The 18,975-nt window shown below is 45.3% G+C and overlaps 1 protein-coding gene across 1 annotated transcript; it reads right to left on the bottom strand.

Annotated features, from left to right (window-relative positions):
• Nucleotides 1-382: 382 nt before the first annotated feature.
• Nucleotides 383-17,554, bottom strand: LOC113584891 (cholecystokinin receptor). The gene is made up of 5 exons (XM_027022104.2): nt 17,079-17,554; nt 4,929-5,177; nt 3,515-3,776; nt 2,582-2,709; nt 383-1,806 (listed from the first exon to the last, which is right to left on the bottom strand). Exons 1-5 carry the CDS (start codon nt 17,233-17,235, stop codon nt 1,280-1,282), a joined length of 1,323 nt encoding a protein of 440 aa, XP_026877905.2. The 5' UTR covers nt 17,236-17,554; the 3' UTR covers nt 383-1,279.
• Between the last annotated feature and the right edge of the window lie 1,421 nt (nt 17,555-18,975).

The raw sequence follows: 18,975 nt of genomic DNA on the forward strand, positions 1-18,975 counted from the left end.
CCAAGAACACAGTAGGCTGCTGGGAAATGTTACCAAGTAATGAACCCTGGCACACTAATCCCTGCGTGAGCCTGAGCAAACAGCCGCTAACCCAGGCTGTGACGGATCCAGGAATACGCCGTTACAGGCCTGAGTCCGGAGGGTCAGAGCTTTAGGAATTCCCTGCAGGAGCGCGCCGGAGGTCTGGGCAGTGCCATAATCGGACCTGAGCTTGCAGACAGGAGTCTGGGGAGGAGACACAGCGAGACAGAAAGGGAGCGAGGGAGGAAAGAAAAAACAAAGGGAAAGTGGGTGGTGTCTACTCACAGCCACACCCCCCAATTCACAGCCACACCCCTTTCTCATAGCCCCTCCCCTACCCCTTTTAAACAGCACACCGTGAATTGATGCTTGGAATGATCCGTCAGTATGGTTTTAGATGTGGTCCATAGGAGTAGCTGGCATGATTGAACGGGCTAGCACAAAACAGGACAAGAGAAGAAATAAACTAATATAAAAGATCTCGTTTTTACATAGCAGAGGAAGAGCCACACAGACCCGAGGCTGACGTCCCCGTGAATAGGATCTGTGGCATTTAATCTTGCATTTTGCTTTTCTGGCGAGGCTAGAGCATTAAAGAGAGTGGCCTCCCCACTTATCTTCGGGGAAACCTTCGCCGAGAAGAATAGGGTTTTCCTTTAGTTCCACCTCCCCGTGTGCACTTAGCTGTATTTGATGGAGCAGCTCTCGCATAGTTTTAATCAGTTTAAAGATATGTAATGTCCAGAAGCAGTCATCCGTCAGCCCACACATCCGTGACAGTCCTGGATGAGTTCAGCCTGACCTCACAAGCCCATGGCGTGGAGGTTACTGTCTGCTCCCAGCAGCGGAGTGTGTGGGGAACACGTAGGCTAGGGGTGTGTAGGGTAGAGGGTTGGTTCCCTGGTCATGAAGGCTTAAGCGTTATTATATCTCTCTTAACCTCTGAACCCTAACTTATACGTCACTGTCAAACACTAAAAACTATTAACCCACTGAACACACTGAAAACATCAGCAAAACGAATACTAATTCGGCATTTCAAATACACGCCACAAACTCATGATAGATATTTAAAAACCCAGACGAATACATGTACATATGCAGAAACATGGTCAATCATAAATAATTTAAGTGATCAAGGGTGATGATTAACATGCTGATACTAGTGTTGCTAGTACCTCAGACAGCAGCACCCTCTCCTAATGCATGCAGAGGTCAGCTGTCCCCAATCCAGTGTCCACCTGTCCCACTCAGGGAGTCAGCAGGACCCCACGGTGCTGACAGTGGTGTAGGTGAACTTGGACATGGAGCCGGCGGCGGCTGTCGCGTCGTCCTCGCCGCCCTCCCGGATCCGGCGGCGTGCGCACGGGCCGCCGCAGCAGCAGGCGAAGGTGGTCAGCAGCGCCTTGCGGAAGCGCTTGTTCATGAAGCAGTAGATGACGGGGTTGACGCAGGCTGACGTGTATGACAGCAGGTGGATGAAGGAGATAGGGGCGCCGGAGAGGGCACGCTTGGCAGAGGGCGGGTGGAAGGCCTTCCACGTGTTGGCGGAGTACAGCGGCATCCAGCAGACAAAGAAGACGGTCACCACCACGATCAGCATGCGGATCACGCGCTTCTTGGCCATCAGCGTGGTCTCGGACGTGTTACTGCGCAGACGCTCCACCTTGGCAGAGCTGGTTAGGGTGATGGCAGACATCTCCATGGAGCTGGGACGCTTCGACACCTGAATGTAGCACCCGTCTCCGTCGTCGGAGAGCACGGAAGCGGTGCCGTTGTTCGTGACTGGATGGAGAGACCAACACAACGGCATTAAACGGGGTCTACAGGGCACAGAGCCAGATACACCATCCCTGAAACAGCCACGTATGATGTCAAGAAAAAAGATATAAGGTTCACTGATCAATCCCACATTTTCTACACCAGAATAGAATTTGTCAAGTTTAAAACTTGGATAAAACTTGGGGAGACAGTCATTTAGAGCTATGAGTCAAAGAGTAGAGGAAAAACAAACTACTCAAGATCCGCAAGTGGTATTTTTAGATTCAAGAGTTCAAATCCATTTGCAAGGATTATTAGCAGCAAATATGTGATGGGAAATGACATTCTGGGAATCGAGCAGTGATGCACTAATAAGAGCAGCGTGGATGGTGGCTGTGATTGGGTAATTTTAAGAGGTGAGTCAAGAGGCATATTGAAGGCATATTTATAACGCTAACAGAGTGCCACTTATTTACCACAGCCAAGGGGGTTCAGTACTCTACCGGATTCTTGCAACCATTCAAAAGCATAAACAGAGCAAGTTATCTAAAATATTTTCATTTATGGTCAGACATTTTTAGGAATTCTGTCTCACATTTCTTTACTTTTGAATTTAAGTCCCGTTGACCAAGTTTCAACTGGCATTTTCCGGGCAGACGGCCATTTCCATTTATAGAAACCAGAGAGAACTTCAGCTAATGTGTCCTTGGGGATGAGCTCGCTGTAGAAACCCTTCACGGGTTCCTCACAGGTTACGTGGTGGTCATTAAAAGGAGGTAAACGAATTTGTTGAACTCACCACACTGGACTTTCCTCTGGTCCATCTCAAACCGCATTCCACGGTACAGCTCGCGGGATATAAGGCCATAGGCAACGATCATCACCACCCCGGGAATGAAAAAAAGAACAAAGAGTAACAGGATGCACCTGAGAAAAGAACGGCAACTGTTAGCACTGCTGGAGTCACGCAAGATTACCCGAAATTAGCCTCTTAGCTTTTTGTGACGTGCAGACAAAACGTTTATTCTTTAAGCTCAGGTTTAACCAGAATGAACAACACTTTCATGCTAATCGGAGCCCAAGGCCTCTCTGACTCTCAACTCTAAGGTGGGATTAAATCATTAATGCTGTGCCCCCACCCAATAATCTCCATGCATTGATTTGGGAAAATGTCAAGCATGCACTCTTGGGTATGAAGTGCAAATTGGGCTTTTTCCTGTTAAAATGCATTTGATTCACTTTGTGAAAAGCCGGTTATTTAGTAGACAAATGAGATGTTAAACAGAACAGACATTAGCACCCATTTTCTACTTTAACACACAAAAAGTAAATGATTAATCCACTAAAATCAATACACTTGTGTCCACGATACACTAAAACGGATTCAGATGGCAGTTGAATACCAAGCAAATCCTCTCACTGTTTTTGACCTTTTCTGGACTATGTGGCCTGTCTAGATCTCAGCACTCCCGCTGTCCTTGAGGGAAGGGAAATATTTCCGACACAAGTCGCTTACATCTCTGGCAACCCAAATAACTGCAGTGATGCGATGAGCCGGAGAATACTGCCATGGTCCTGTGCGTGTGGGGCTCTCAACAATCAGACTCGCTCGTCCACCATGCAGATTACACGCAAATAAGTCCAGACGCCGCTGTGAAACTCTACACTCTTCGTCTTTCCTCCTATCAGACACACACTTCATTTTCAGTAAAACGCTGAAGAAATGACTCACCAAGCCTGGTTCACCTGTTCCATTGGCCAGTCGTGACGACACATGTGTCCTGTCAGATTGTTGGGTTTGGTGTAGCGGATGAGCGTAGAGAAGACTGGGTACGGGGTCATGATGAGGAAGGACAGGACCCAGGTCACGGCAATGACCCTGTAGGCATGGGAACGGGTCTGCCAAGCGCGGGACTTCAGAGGGTTACAGATGGCACTGTACCTCTCGATGGCTATCGCCATAAGGCTGAAGGTTGATATGCTGACTGAGATCCCTGCGGCATAAAGAGGCAGATTTCAAACACGCACTTTCGTTTTGCTGCGTACGAGGACTTAGGAGTTGGAAGGCAGTCACTCTGAGCACTTTGCTAAGCTGCAGTGATTGATAAACTCACTTCACAGTGCACATTTCAATACCAGATCAGGGATAAATGGAACCAGCTGAGAGAGCCTTGGTTATTTCACACGCCACGCTTGATGCTTTGGGTCAGCTTATCACTTCTCAAACACTGCGCAGACTATGTCGGTATTCGCCCGGCATCATAACCTGAGGAACTAAAGGAGACAAAAATGGATTTCTGTCTTTTCTCTGTCTACCTTCACCAAACGGGGGTAGGTAGCCGGGGGCAGGTAGCCAGGGGCAGGTAACCGGGGGCAGGAATTGGGTGCTGCTTGCGTTGCCGTGTACAGCTCTGAGTAAGGAGGGCCCAAACTCAGTTCAGCGCACTGCACCAGTCTAATAATACCACAGTGACTCGAAGTGTAGCAGGGAAAAAAGAAACCATTTGAAAACAGTCAGAGGTTTTCTTAGTGAGACGTTGGAGAAGCGATCTGCCGCTTAGCGTGGTACGGGGTCAGACATTCTCCATTTTTACAGTTCTAAATCTCTGATGTGGGAGTGTGAACTGGCTAGACGAGTTTTTGCTTTCGCCTTCATTTACAAATAGTGATCCATAAAAATGTCCAACTTAACGGATGAATGTGCATGCACGCACACACACACACACACACACACACACACACACACACACACACACACACACACGAGATGAAAATTCACTTCTGATGACTCACGACTCAACTCGAATGCAACGAAGTTGTGACCCCACTCATGAAATTTCAAAGTTAATGAAATTTAAGCATGGGGGGAAAAACAAGACTCTAAATTACTGTTCGAATAAAACTTTTCTATCTAATCTCACGCGAGCATCTCGCCCGTCTGTTCCAACACGGGTTTGCTCAGCTTTTTCTCTCTCGTTTTGACGGCAAATATCCGCGTAGCTAGACATTCAATCATCGCCTTCGGGTTGGGTGTCCACGCGATCCCTTTTTCCCCAGATCTGTCTTCTCCTACTCTAAACCCTACAAACAGGTATTGCGCAACAGCTCGATAAACCCGAGTGTCCAGGATAAGCTGGTAGCCTCACCCATGAGGTAGGCCACGATCTTGCACATGGCGGCTCCGAAGATGAAGTCGCCCAGAAGATTGGGGATGAGCGTGAAGGGCATGCAGAACAGCGCCGTCATCAGGTCACTCAGTGCCAGCGAGAGAAGGAAGGAGTTGGTGACCGTCCGCATGCGTTTGTTCACCGCCAAAACCACGATGATCAACAGGTTGCCAAAAACGCTGAGCAGGAAGATGAGGGAATATAGCAGGATCCGAACCGAATCCATCTCTGGAAAAGATGCAAGAGACATGATGACCGTGAAAAGACTGTGACGGAAAAGGCAGAGTTGGAAAGTGAACTGTGAAGAAGAACACAGGCAGGTTTATCCAGAAGCTTCCACTACATTGCGCTGGTCTTATACCAGGAAACAAAGCTACAAGCATAATGTTCCCAAGCTAAAATGCTGATAGCATGTGGCAATGGTAACATAGTTCATTTTATTGTTAGGCCTGTGACTGACATTAATCTTCTTTGTTTTAAACGTCCTGGCACGCAGGACTTGCCGAGGAGTTCGCGTGACTTATCAATCAACACGTGCAGCTACAGTCCGGCCCTTGCCAGCACAGAGCCAGACTTCAGAGACGCGGAGACGATTCCAGCCGTCCTGCACTGGCCATCAGTACTGAGCCAGATGACAGAAGCGCTCTCATTCTTAACGTCCCAGCCACGGCTGGCCCGGGGTTGACGCGTCTGAACACGCTCGGCCACAATCTCTGTACCTTTGAATCGCGTTTCTGCTCAGGGTTTGACTGTCCAGTGATTTTCACGTAAGCCGTCACCTGAAAGAATGCAGCGAGTTAGAAGCTTGGTCTTTGAAGTAAGCGAAAAATTGTTGAAAACCACGCAATTGACTGGGCTCATGAAACTGTGTGGAACAATGAATATAAAATGCAAGCTAGAATAAAGTAAAACTAAGCAAACCTACACAGCAGTTACAGACACAGAGTTGCTGCTTAACTTCATCAACACTATAGAAATACGCAGCTTGTCTTAACTCAAGTCTTCGAACCAGACGATATGAGATTAGATGACGTTACATTTTTTTTGTTGGAACCAAAAGCCATAAAATAAAACATGTGCTATTGGTGATGCCTCTTCATAAAAATCTAACAATTTAATTTTATTTGCGAATGTCCCGTTGTACATTGCTTTCTGAGAGGATGAGAAGACTAATTAAGTTCACCTTTGCTAATTATTACATGCTGGAGAATATAAACGCAGTAATGACGAGTGAGGATCCGAGCTGCCTCTGCCCTGCCAGACTCGCTCCACTTTTCAGGGTCTGATACTTTCAGCACATGAAGCACTGCTTGATTAGCGCCGTTGCAAATGGCATAATCGGTTATTTCCTCTCCAGCGGTTAATCGCGCCGTAATTAGCTCTGATCTATGAGGACGCAGGGACACAAATTACTGGCAGAGCTGCGTGCTGGCATTTGGAATGACACACCGAACTTGCACCAGAAGCTTATATTTTTGTAGTGTATGCGCATATGAAGAGTTTCTGGAATACATACAGACTGCTGCAATATAAAACTTCCCTAATAATTGCAGTGATTCAATTTTTTGAAGACACTCTCAAATTGCAAGTATGATATACCCTCTCAAAACAAAATATCAAAACAGGAAAAAATATGGATTTTTCCATTCAATGCAATCTATATAGTCTTACTACAAACGCTTGGCAAAAAGCGATGAAAATGGGCGTTTAAAACTTACTGTGCTCTAAATGCATTTACTGAAATATATATCTTATACATACATGTAAAACATGTAGTGCCTTCTGGACTCCAGCTACAGAAAGTAATCAGTGTTAGACAATGAGCAGAGAGCATTATGGACAAGCGAGGAATCTTATCTTGTTAGGAACCAACTGAGCTCTTAAAATCAATGCAGACCACCTCTACGTGAGTCGCGTGCTGGCTTCCTGCAGCCTCTGTCTCGGCTCTGCCTTCAGCTGAATTCCTAAAGGCATCGCGACACAAAGGTCATCGTTAAATAGTAGAGGGACCAGCGTCCTGAACACTCTCCCTCGTGTTTAAGATCATCTTAACACCGCGGTTCCTCTGGGAAACGGGCTATGCAGACGGTTAACGGATTGCAGCGTTGTGGAAATCCTTCCACTAGTGTACCAGTCATTCCACGGATGTCTGGAATGTCAATTCCCTGTAATGACAATTCCTGCCACTCTTGTCTCTCAGATCTCTAAACATTTACACGCAAAAATTTAAAATATTGTGTGACTGACATTAAAACCTTAAAATATTGGATATCTTATCAAATATCTAATATGAAAATGCTACGTCGACGCTTTTTACTGTCTCGTAACCAGTGTTCTTATTTAAATGTTGGTTATTATTTTGTTTAGTTTGTTTGTGCATGAACAGTTATCCGGCCTTTAAAATCAGCTCGGCAACCACAGAGGAGCAAGACCAGTCAGGATACCGCATTTGCAAATTTCATCAAATTCCCACAATTTTACATCCACGCTTGGCTTCGATGGCAACGGCGTTCTGAGATCTGCTTTCAGAACTCCCACCATCACTCTCCGTTTGGCCTGTTGGGCGCGCGCAGTCATCTTGAACAAGTTGTGACCAGGGCACAGATGTGGAGAAAGAGAGAACGAGACAGAGCGTTCCCCCACCTAACGAAACCCACAGCGAAGCGACGCGGCATTCAAACACTAACAATCTATGACACTTTGTTTGGCTCCGTACTCGAGCGCAGTTCCACTCAAACACTGACTGAGGGGTTTAGGTGCGGACTGTCCTTCTCAGGGTATCTGGGGGTATTTAAATTAACCCCTACCTTACTTCATCTTGTGTTTAATGTGTGCACAATCACAGGCTGCAGCCCATCTGTTGGTATGTGCAATTTTGCCAGCCTCCCTCTGCTCTGTTCATTACTGGTTCTGTTCTTACTACAGACTACTGCATATTTCAGGGCGGCACAGGTAATCGGCCAATTGGCAACCCAATCGTTGCTTGGCCAGATGCTACGTTACCGCTTCATGCAGAAGAGAGATAACAGAATGTGTGGAGTTGATTCTAGATGTGTCGTTTGCATTAGGAGTCTTTGGGGGAGTTTTTTTTGTTTCTCGACATGAGGACCAAAAGATGTGACTGCCGACACGCAGATATCACGGCGCATGTTAAACACATTAGATGTAACAGTACTGGCAATCAGCAACCTTAAAAATCCAGAAACTCTAGACAAGAAGGCCGTGATCCATATATGGTTTATCCAATACAATAATATTCCTTTGAATTAAACCTGATTTTCTGCCCTTTAAACGTTTAGTTATTTTAGGGTTTTTTTCTTCAGACATTTTTCCCCTGCACATGTAGCTGAACATAGCTATTGCAAACTAATAGTAAACTAATAGTAAATAAGTGGGTTAAAGTGTCTATCCTGAAAAACTCTATTTCCTCTCACTTTATTAGAATAAACAAATTTGAAGTAACATGTAAACACTGTGAAAGTTTCAAAATGTTCACTTCCGTAGTGAATACAGTACATGGAATCTACGACGCAAAAACTGCTTGTTTTGAAATCATGGTTTCTGGTGTTTAAACAGCCCTGTCTACCGAGTCCACTAACACTCCAGGTGTTTCAGTGGCCAGGGCCTTTTAAACGAGGCACAGGGCAGCCAATCAGTACAGAGCTCGTTTAGGTCTGTCTTAAAGGTAAGACAGTAACAGACACGACCTACTCAGTTGTAAGGAATACAGAAAGGTTGTGAAACGGTCCTGTAGAAATGAATTATGACTGTTTTTGAAACATAAATCAACATAAGCACTGTGGAAATCAACCAAAAATGGAAACTAGAAGAGATATGTAGGATCTAGCCCTTTAAGAACTTTAAGACCCCCTCTTAGAATGATATTTGATTAATTTCTCACCAATAAATGTTAATTAGTTTTAATCAGTGCATGTTTTACAGTGAAAGACCATTTCACTAAATGACTTTGGGGAGACATCGAGTTAACGGGAAAATGACTTGCTTAAATTCTAAATCAATGACTAAGTGACAGTTTATGAATATTTAAATTGTAGGGAAATAATCTTTCATTCACATGTGGAAGAAACAACATATGAGCCATCTTTAGTGCCATGTTATCAGGAAGAAGTTCCCTCATTTGTAACGCTGGCAATAAAATGCCAATATCTCAGAAAGATCTAGACTGTCACAGAATAATTCACACAATATGTAGCTGTCAAATAATCCATAGACTTGACATCCAACATGCTAATTGGTTATCAATAGACCAATGAAGTCTAATTCTTACTGAAGACTCAGTCTGACTGGGGTCAATAAACTGGACAAATACCTGCCTTCAATTCAAGTAATGTAATATTTAATTAAAATCTAAAAACACGACAAGCAAACAAACACACATGCAAGCAAAAAACCAAGTGTAACTTTAATTTAACTTATTTATTTGTTTGCTTTATTATGTTTAATGGGTTATCCTAGTTAAGGCACCTAAAAGTAGGAGAATTTACAGAGGTAGGATTTTCACACGTGAGATGGTATGTTAAACATTGACTTTACTGTATGTGAAATGGACATATCTGAGAAGCAAACCTGGCTCATATGTAAATAATGCATTTTTCCTCTTTCCAACAACCTAGTTTTCAGCTGGTCCAACACAAGGAAGTTAGGAGGATTTGGTCGGCAATTTCATTGTCTTTCTCTTCCTGAAAATCGCTTTGGTCAGCTCTGCATTCTTGTCTGACCCAGACTTATAACTCAGAGTTCTTACTGACTTTCCAGTTCACCAGGCGCCATCTAGACGAGCACGAGGTCCTCAGTGAGCAAAGAGCAGAGGCTCAAGACAACAAGGGCAGTATAATGAATGCAAATGTTTTTTTTAAAAATCCAGCTTTGTTTACATGCCGATTGATTGACCCAATTGCCGTCGATTTACAGCCCTGCTTACGGCCTGCTTACAACGACCACTGATGCTGATCCATTTTATATTTGCTTGGCTGTTGGGAAAATGTCCATGGCCTAAACTCTCTGACTGGTCCCGTGTTCAAGTCTGGGTGTTTCGGTTTAGCCAGAACAGGGGCGATAGTGGGAGCACATACTGCTGACATCCAGATACACGGAGCTGAGCAAGCGGCCTAAATTGTGACGTGAGTCTGTTGTGTACAATGTCATTACAAAGTCATTATGTTGCCTGTGCTTAACAGTACCCGCCCCCTATCAGTGATGTTCAGTCACTGTCAAAGTATCAAGGAGACCACTGGAATTTGGATATGAGCTTTTGGACTTTGTGATCTCAACTGCAATCAGTCGACATGTCACTGCAGACTGTGTCTGTGTGTGTGTAATGTGAGCAGAAAATGTTACAAACAGTTCTGACACACACACACACACATATACACACACACACACACACACATATACACACACACACACACACACACACACACACACACACCCCAAGACTCTTGAGATCAAAACAGAGAGTGGGGTTGATAACACAGGCACAATTATTACTACTTAGCATTTCCCACAATAAACGTGGAATGATGTGCTGGATTCACACTGGGGTTTCATAGTGTTTCGGCTTAAACAGAAAAAAACAGCAAAGCCAATTGTTACACTGCATTAAACTGATATGGTTACTACGAAAATCACATTGCATAAAAGGAAATTAAATATGTCTGTGTATGAATTGGTTTTGGTGTAAATCGTGGACCTGGAGGCCTGTTTAGGTTTGAGCAATAGCATCAAATACAATTACCCCTAAGAGCTTTATACGGTCACTCAAAACATTAGAGAGCAAATGTGCTTTCAGTCTACTCCTCTGAAAAAGCCAAAGTAATACAATGGCATCACTGGGATCTTACACATGCACTACGATGCTAAAAACAAGCACAAAGTGCATTTAGTCATTACAGCTAGATACAGCAGAGATGTTCAGGCACACAGAGTGCTGTGATAATGTGATTTCTTAGTTTGGTGCGAGACTTCAGCGTGTGTGTGTGAGCGAGAGCGAGAGAGAGAGAGAACTAAAACACCTACAACACCTCCCAGTCTCATCTACTCTCACGTTAAGGCACTTCCTCAGAAGCATCTCACCACCAAGACAAAAATGCAACCCATGCACATCTCTGGTATACGAGGCGTCCAGCGTCAGGATGGGCTGGTACGTATGCACTGCCGGGTTTCTGTACGCATCGCTCAATTCTTCCATGTTTACAACGATGCAGCATCATAAACACCCTCTGTGGAAGTTACCATACGTGGTGCCAAGCAATAAATCCCCTCTTATATTGGGTCCCAGGCTTACCTAATCTATAATCTATCCTCAACAGATTAGGAGCTGTCAGAGGGTAAAACGCACCGATTCCATGTTTATCAAAACCGTGGTTTTCTGGTTGGGTCCCCGAGCTACGCACTGTGTCTCATCCGGCCTGACAGGGGCGCCCGGGTTGCCAGAGGCTCTCCTGCTAACTCCATCTCTCTCACCACGACCCGCTGGCTTCCACACGCCTCCGGATGTCTCCCAGGCCCTTCATGTGCTCTGTCCCAATGGCTCGTGGGTCAAATTCAAGCTCTTCCGTCCTGTCACTTCGAGCGTCCTCTCCACGGCACCTCGGCTAGCGGTTGAGGGGGGTTGGCGTCAGTGAACTTGCTGCCACGGTCCCACGATGCTGTTCCTCTGAGGGTGCTCACTTCAGCAGGAGGGAGCTGCGAAATTTGGATCTCCTCGCGTGTCCGCGCGCACCCCCGCTCCTCTCCAGATGAGCTTTGCGGCTCTCCTCGGCTCTCCTCGGCTCTCCTCGGCTCCTGCTTGCCTGCACTTCCCTGCCCAATGCATTTTGCCCGGCCGGCGTTAACATTCTGTTGGCCACTTCATCCCAGCCACAGTTGACATTTATGATTCAGCGTCAATGCCACTGATTTCACGAGCGGATTGGAACAAAAAAGCGCCTGTTCATGGGTTTTTCGTCACATGTTCGGACACATACAAGCTCAATGCAATAATTGTGTCAGTGTGGTTTAAACATGCACGGTTGGCGGGGGGGATCACACGGAAGATGCAGGTAAGGTCTCGGAGAACTTCTGCGGTGGCTCCAGTGCACCTGCGTTCTTTTTCCACATCGGAGCGTTTGACACTGACACAAGACACGCAAAGAAAATCCGCTGCATATTTGACCATCGTTGGGCTGATATGCATTTAACTATCAAACATACTTCTGTTCCCATCTCCTGTTCTACTCCACTTATAGCGGTCATGTGCTTGTGTTCCAAATGTAAACATGCTCAAATCCATCTGTGCGGCTCAGTGTATATAGTGCGCTGCATTCTGACCTTCTGTCAGGTCTGAGACGCTGCGGTGATTCAGACGGCCTCGGTTTTCAGACTTGCTGCAAACGCGTTTATGATTCTCCTCGCCAACACTGTCCGTTTCTCCCTTGTTCAACATCGACATCTAGGAAAGAACCCCCTCTCTCACTGCAGGGTGCGTCAGGTTTGTCGTCCATATACATCAAACCGTAGCTCATTCTCTAATTGTACCAGGAAAAGATTTAACCCAGATCGTTAGGCAACACAGTAAATGTGATCTGTTGAAAGGTAGTCATTTGTCCCAGATATCACTACAATGAAATGATGCAAAGCGTCTTTTAAATACTTGCATGTGTTTATCAGTGAAGAGGGAGGACAATCGTTCCTGACAGTCGTCCCTGACACACCACCATTAACATCTGTCTTTTGAAAGAGGACATCATCTTCACCATTAGCTCATGCCACTGCAGGGGATATTTATGACAGCCTGCTAGCGATTGATCTACCTGACGACCGGATACGAGAGCTTCCTGAATACGGCATTGTTTGGGAACGCCGCATTGTTTGGGAACGCTGCATTGACCTCCAAACAAGTTTTTCCCAAGAGACTTTGTGGGGAGCAACACGCAATACTCAGCATGTACAAGGTGGGGCAAAATGAAAAGCTTGAGATGTGATTACAAAAGCAGTCCAGATACTGTCACCTACAGAACACAATACCCAGAAACTGACTTAGTATCTGAATATGAATGGCAAAAAAATAAATAAAAAAATAGTAGACTCCTCAGAAAAATACTGAAGTATAAGTAAAAATATTTAAATATGCAAAATGTTCAGAAATGCACAACTCCATCAGGATATTGCCCTTATACATGCAGCTGGTCGTGTAGCCAACACCCTGAGATATAGTTCTAAATGCTTAATAATGGGGGATTAGCATTTATTATGGAGGATTAGTCTTTATTATCGGGGATTAGTCTTTATTATGGGGGATTAGGCTTTATTATGGGGGATTAGTCTTTATTATGGGGGATTAGTCTTCACTATGGGGGATTATTCCTCTTCAGTTCAGTTAGGAAAAAGACGTCAAAAACATTACAGCTGCAATAAAAGTATTTTAATTTTACGCTGTGATTTCATTTAGTATGTTCCCTCGTAGCCCCTAAAATTACTTCCTGACTCTGCCACTATGAGTCACTGTTTCCTATTCCTGTCGGAGTCCCCGCTATGATGTCACTACTCCTGAACATCGCTGACCTCACAGGACTCACAGCTTTAGTTTGACCGCTGCGGCGAAGCCTCTTAAGATCTATTCCGGTTCTAGCCGACAGTCAACGACGGCGCTCTTTACCGCAAAAGCTCCTCTAAATCAATACTTGTTCGCTCAGACCAGCACAGTCGGTGTAAATTCCATCAATAAAAACTAGTCCAGCAACCCCTACCTCACTCACAAGCACTCTTCATGCCTACTTAGGAAACGTAATCAATTTAGCATTAAATCTAGACCAACTTATGGCCATGAAATATGAATCATGAGTTAATGGTTTCCCAGCTCTAGAGTGCCAAAAAGCCTGAAAATGCAGACCGGTCATTAACTCCAGTCCCAAAACTTTGAGACTCACCGGCCACTTTAGCAGATGCACCTGTTCTAATATGATCAGCCAATCAAATGGAAGCAACCTGACGCATGCAGGGGTGTACACGTGGTCAAGAAGACCTGCTGCAGTTCAAATCAAGAGCATCAGAATGGAGAAGAAATGTGATTTACGTGACTGTGAACGTGACGTGGTCACGGGCATTAGACAGGTAGGTCTGAGAATTTCACAAACTTCTGATCTACTGGGATTTTCACGCAGAACCGTCTCTAGGGTTTACGGAGAATAGTCTGAAAAATAGAAAAACTATCCAGAGAGCGGCATTTCTCGGGGTGTACATACCTCGTTGATGTCAGAGGTCAGAGGAGAATGGACAGACTGGTTTGAGCTGACAGAAAGGCAACAGTAACTCAAATAACCGCTCGTTACAACCGAGGTACGCAGAAGAGCATCTCTGAGCACACAACATGACGTATCTTGAAGCAGACAAGCTACAGCGGAAGTGCCACTCATGGTAGCTGGGGATAATTTCCTGGCACACTTTGGGTCCCTTAATCCCAACTGAGCATTGTTTAAATGCCTACATGAGTATCTATGATGACTTTATGACTACAGACCACCCATCTACTGATGGCTAATTACAGCAAGATAAAACACCATGATGCCAAACTCAAATCATCTTAGAACGGTTTCTTGAACATGACAATGAGTTCACTGTATCCCAACGGCGTCTGCAGTCACCAGACCTCAGTCCAACAGTTTCTGGGTGGAACGGGAGATTGGCGTTATGGATGCGCAGCTGACAAACCTGCAGCACCTGTGCAACGCCGTAATGTCAATATGGACCAAAATCTCAAAGGACTGTTTCCAGCACCTTGAAGAATTAAGCACCCACGAAGAATTAAGGCAGTTCTGAAGACAAAAAAGGGCCCAACCTGGTATTATCAAGGTGGACCTAACAAAGTGGCCAGTGAGTGTGTATTCCAATGACACTTGAATTTTATGTCATTATTTCATATTTTATATTTGTGGTATTATTTCTAAAAAAATGTATTCTGCCCAATGTAATGCAGAAACTTTGAGATGTTTTAACTAAAGAGGAAAAAACAATTATTATCAGCAGTAGTAGGATAATAATAATAATAATAATAATAATAATAATAACAATAATATTAATAATAATCACCATACTCATAGGAATTGCCTTTTATATGTTATATATAACAATTTCTGTTCTCTACATGTATGTTCCATTCTCATCAAACCATGCTCAACTGTGATGGCTTTCTGCACATTAATCATTTACATTAAAATATTAAAGGATTATAAAATATATAAAGATTTATTGAATTGTAAAATATAGGGAATGCAAAGAATTGTGGGATTATAAAATATAGGGATTATACAGAATTATGGGATTATAAAGAAGACAATCTCCTCCCAGCTACACTTCGGCCGCTTAACCGACTTCCTGTTTCAAGCCCCACCCTGGACCCGCCCACTCAGCACCCTCCGCACTAGTCTTGGTTCTCGACTAAGTTTTGTCGTTTCTCCCGTGTGAGCACCATTCCGCTGCCCTTTCATTGTGGTGTTGTTTCCGGCTCTGTGCTCGTTTTCCCAGTTATGAACACAGATTTGTCTGTCCTGTGTTCTGAACTCTATGATGAACTCTGCCCATGTACCTACTGCCTCTGGATGCCAAGCGTTAAGACCGATCTGTGGTACGATATGTCTTCCTCTACCCCCGAGACCCTCTACGTTCGGACGAGTATCGATTGACAGCTTTAAAAGAAATCCGTTTTTTGCTGTGTCAACAAATGCATGTCTGACTGATATGATTTTATATAATCTGATAAATAAATGACAGAGATTTACAGAGAATCGAGGGGATGCACCAGAATTCGCCGACACTTTCAGTCCTTGATTTTTGTACTAGAGACACCACGCAGTGTGGAAATCGATCACTGCGTTCTAAAGGCTGAACAGATTTTGGCTCAGAAAGCGATTGCATCACCCTGCTGTGATTCTCATCACACCGATGGAAGCGTCTTACTCCTAGTGCTCTTCCTTCCCATCATCGCTGTCCCCATCATCGAGACATGTGTGCCTTCGAGGTGGAGTCAGTACAGCAGAAACGTTACGGTCATGACGACGATGACAGCGCAATGGTTAGGGCACCTGACTCTAGTGCACATTCTACTGACTGAGGGTTGTACAGTGTGTGTGTGTGTGTGTGTGTGTGTGTGTGTGTGTGTGTGTGTGTGTGTGTGTGTGTGTGTGTGTGTGTGTGTGTGTGTGAAATAGAGGAGTGAACCTCCCTTCTGGATGTCATTACCATCAGGTACAAATCCTGAACATGACACTGAACATGCACATTTTAAAACCAACAGTCCCTTTTGGCTGTGCAAAGTAACCCAAGCACACACTCAATCTTCACTCCAATTAGTCCATCATTTATGTTTTTTTCAGTGCATACGGCTATACATAACTGACATTGTATTGTTCACCAAAACTGTAGTGAATATTCAGAAGCACATGAAAATTCATTTATAACGGGGAGAGCCAAAGACAGGGCCCTTCCCACATTTTATATAGATAGCAAGAAGTCTGTGGGCTCTCCAACAAAGTATTATTATTATTATTATTATTATTATTAATATTATCATCATTATTATTATTGTTGTTTGTTTGTTTGTTTTTTACAAGCCGTATCCTGGCCTGCCTTCAGGCCAGGGTCTCGGTGGGTTGTGGAGCGTTTTACACACACCACCTGTCATTTAACTTAGTTTTGTACAGAACACACAAAGTAGAGTGGAACAAGCTTTACCATAAAACGTCCTTAACCTTAGAAGCGTGGCACGTACCCTAACGTTTAACTTTTCAATTGATATAAAAGAGTAGGGAAGCAACTTCCGGATCCATTTTTATGCACTGACGGTGTGTTATCGCAATACAGGAGGTGCTACCTTTTCGAGCAAAAAATAAATAAATAAAAGCTTAGAGATTATAAAGAAAATTGTGAACGTGTTTGATTATACGTCGCCGACGTTTTCTGAAACAGAGAAACAAGTAAAACGGCAAAATCCACAACCCAATGAATATTTTGGCACGTGATGCCCTGCTAACCACTGAAGGATGCGGTTCGTTCGGGGGAACTCGCACGCAGGCTGCGCGTTTATTCCGGGGACGCCGCGTCTCCGCTCTCTGGAGCGGCGCATGGGGACCTTACCTTTAGGACGCGAGGGTGGCGCTTTTGGAGCCAGCGGGTCATCGCCGCAGATGCTGTTGGGGCCAAATTCAAGGCTCAGGTTTGCTGTCCCGTTCAAAGCCGTGCCGTTCAGAGCTCGCAGACACTCCAGGATCTCGGTCAGCATTTGTAAATCCATGACGGACGTTTCAAATGGGTCGTATTCTTCGAAAACGGCAGCAGGGTGTTTCTGTTGAATGTCTGAAAGAATACGATTTATATTGGTTCACAGAACATATCAGTCGAGGCGCATTCAGTAACAAAAACCTACTGTATATTCAGTTGATTTGAAAACAATTTGGATTTTTTTTTTGTTCTGTTTGAACGCTAAATGTGTCTAACTTCCTCGCTACTTGTGTTGTACAGTTTCCCCCGTTCGGTTCTGAAGGATCTCCCACAGTGAACAGCTGATATGGCTCTGACCACCCGGTATATGGTCGGGGAGCGAGGGAGACCAATTCTCAGCATCGGATCGCACCCTGGCGGGTTTGAGCGAAAGGAGGAGCGCGAGAGAACTTATTGAGGTGTGCGCGCAAGCGGAGGAGGTGACGTCGGGGCGTGCGCGCAAGCGGAGGGGCGATGTCGGGGCGTGCGCGCAAGCGGAGGGGCGATGTCGGGGCGTGCGCGCAAGCGGAGGGGCGATGTCGGGGCGTGCGCGCAAGCGGAGGGGCGATGTCGGGGTGTGCGCGCAAGCGGAGGGGCGATGTCGGGGCGATGTCGGGGCGTGCGCGCAAGCGGAGGGGCGATGTCGGGGCGTGCGCGCAAGCGGAGGGGCGATGTCGGGGCGTGCGCGCAAGCGGAGGGGCGATGTCGGGGCGTGCGCGCAAGCGGAGGGGTGATGAGTGAATGCTGTGGAGTGTGAAGACGTCCGTGAGGGGTGATGAGTGAATGCTGTTGAGTGTGAAGACGTCCGTGAGGGGTGATGAGTGAATGCTGTGGAGTGTGAAGACGTCCGTGAGGGGTGATGAGTGAATGCTGTGGAGTGTGAAGACGTCCGTGAGGGGTGATGAGTGAATGCTGTGGAGTGTGAAGACGTCCGTGAGGGGTGATGAGTGAATGCTGTGGAGTGTGAAGACGTCCGTGAGGGGTGATGAGTGAATGCTGTTGAGTGTGAAGACGTCCGTGAGGGGTGATGAGTGAATGCTGTGGAGTGTGAAGACGTCCGTACTCTCGGCGAAGCACAACACTTACGCATACCACGAGTCTGGAGAGAACCACTAGCGTCTTCTAGTGGACACAAGCGCTACCGACAAGCAAGTTAGGTGTGTGATCCTTTTTACACACTCCAAAAACAAATAGTTCTAATCAGCAAAATATACACGAATTTTAAACATTATTTACTCATATGCGTCTTTAAGTGGGCTTAGATTAGATAGGTGACTTGTTTAACACTTATTTTCGCTCTAGTGAAAATCCACATCTTGTGCAGCCGTTTAGCCACCAGACGCACGCAGCGGCGAGCTCACGCAAGATTGTGAATACGCGACGTTCGGATTCCGGACGTGCCGGTAATTACTAGATTGTTAAAATGGGTGTCTCACCGGTCTAGTAATTACTTTTGGCAAGACGTATTTTTCGAACAGCTAAACATTGCAAAACCGCGCTTCATTTAGGTAATTCCTAGTATTGAGGAAATAAAATGATATTGTAAGCAGAAGAATGCGGATGGTGTAAAATAAACTGGATTATGTGGAGAAGAGGCTCCTGCAGGCTTCAGTGTGAGGCCTCAGAAGGCTTCCGTGTCAGGTCTTAGGCTAAGGCCACGACGTCACGAGATGGATCGAAAGAAACAATATTACTGCAATGAACGCCAGGTGGTTTGAATGAGAACACCTTTTTTTAATAACACACCTTGCATTTGGAGATAATGGTAGCAGAA

The sequence above is a fragment of the Electrophorus electricus genome, chromosome 25, assembly GCF_013358815.1.
Source record: "Electrophorus electricus isolate fEleEle1 chromosome 25, fEleEle1.pri, whole genome shotgun sequence".
Taxonomy (NCBI): Eukaryota; Metazoa; Chordata; class Actinopteri; order Gymnotiformes; family Gymnotidae; genus Electrophorus; species Electrophorus electricus.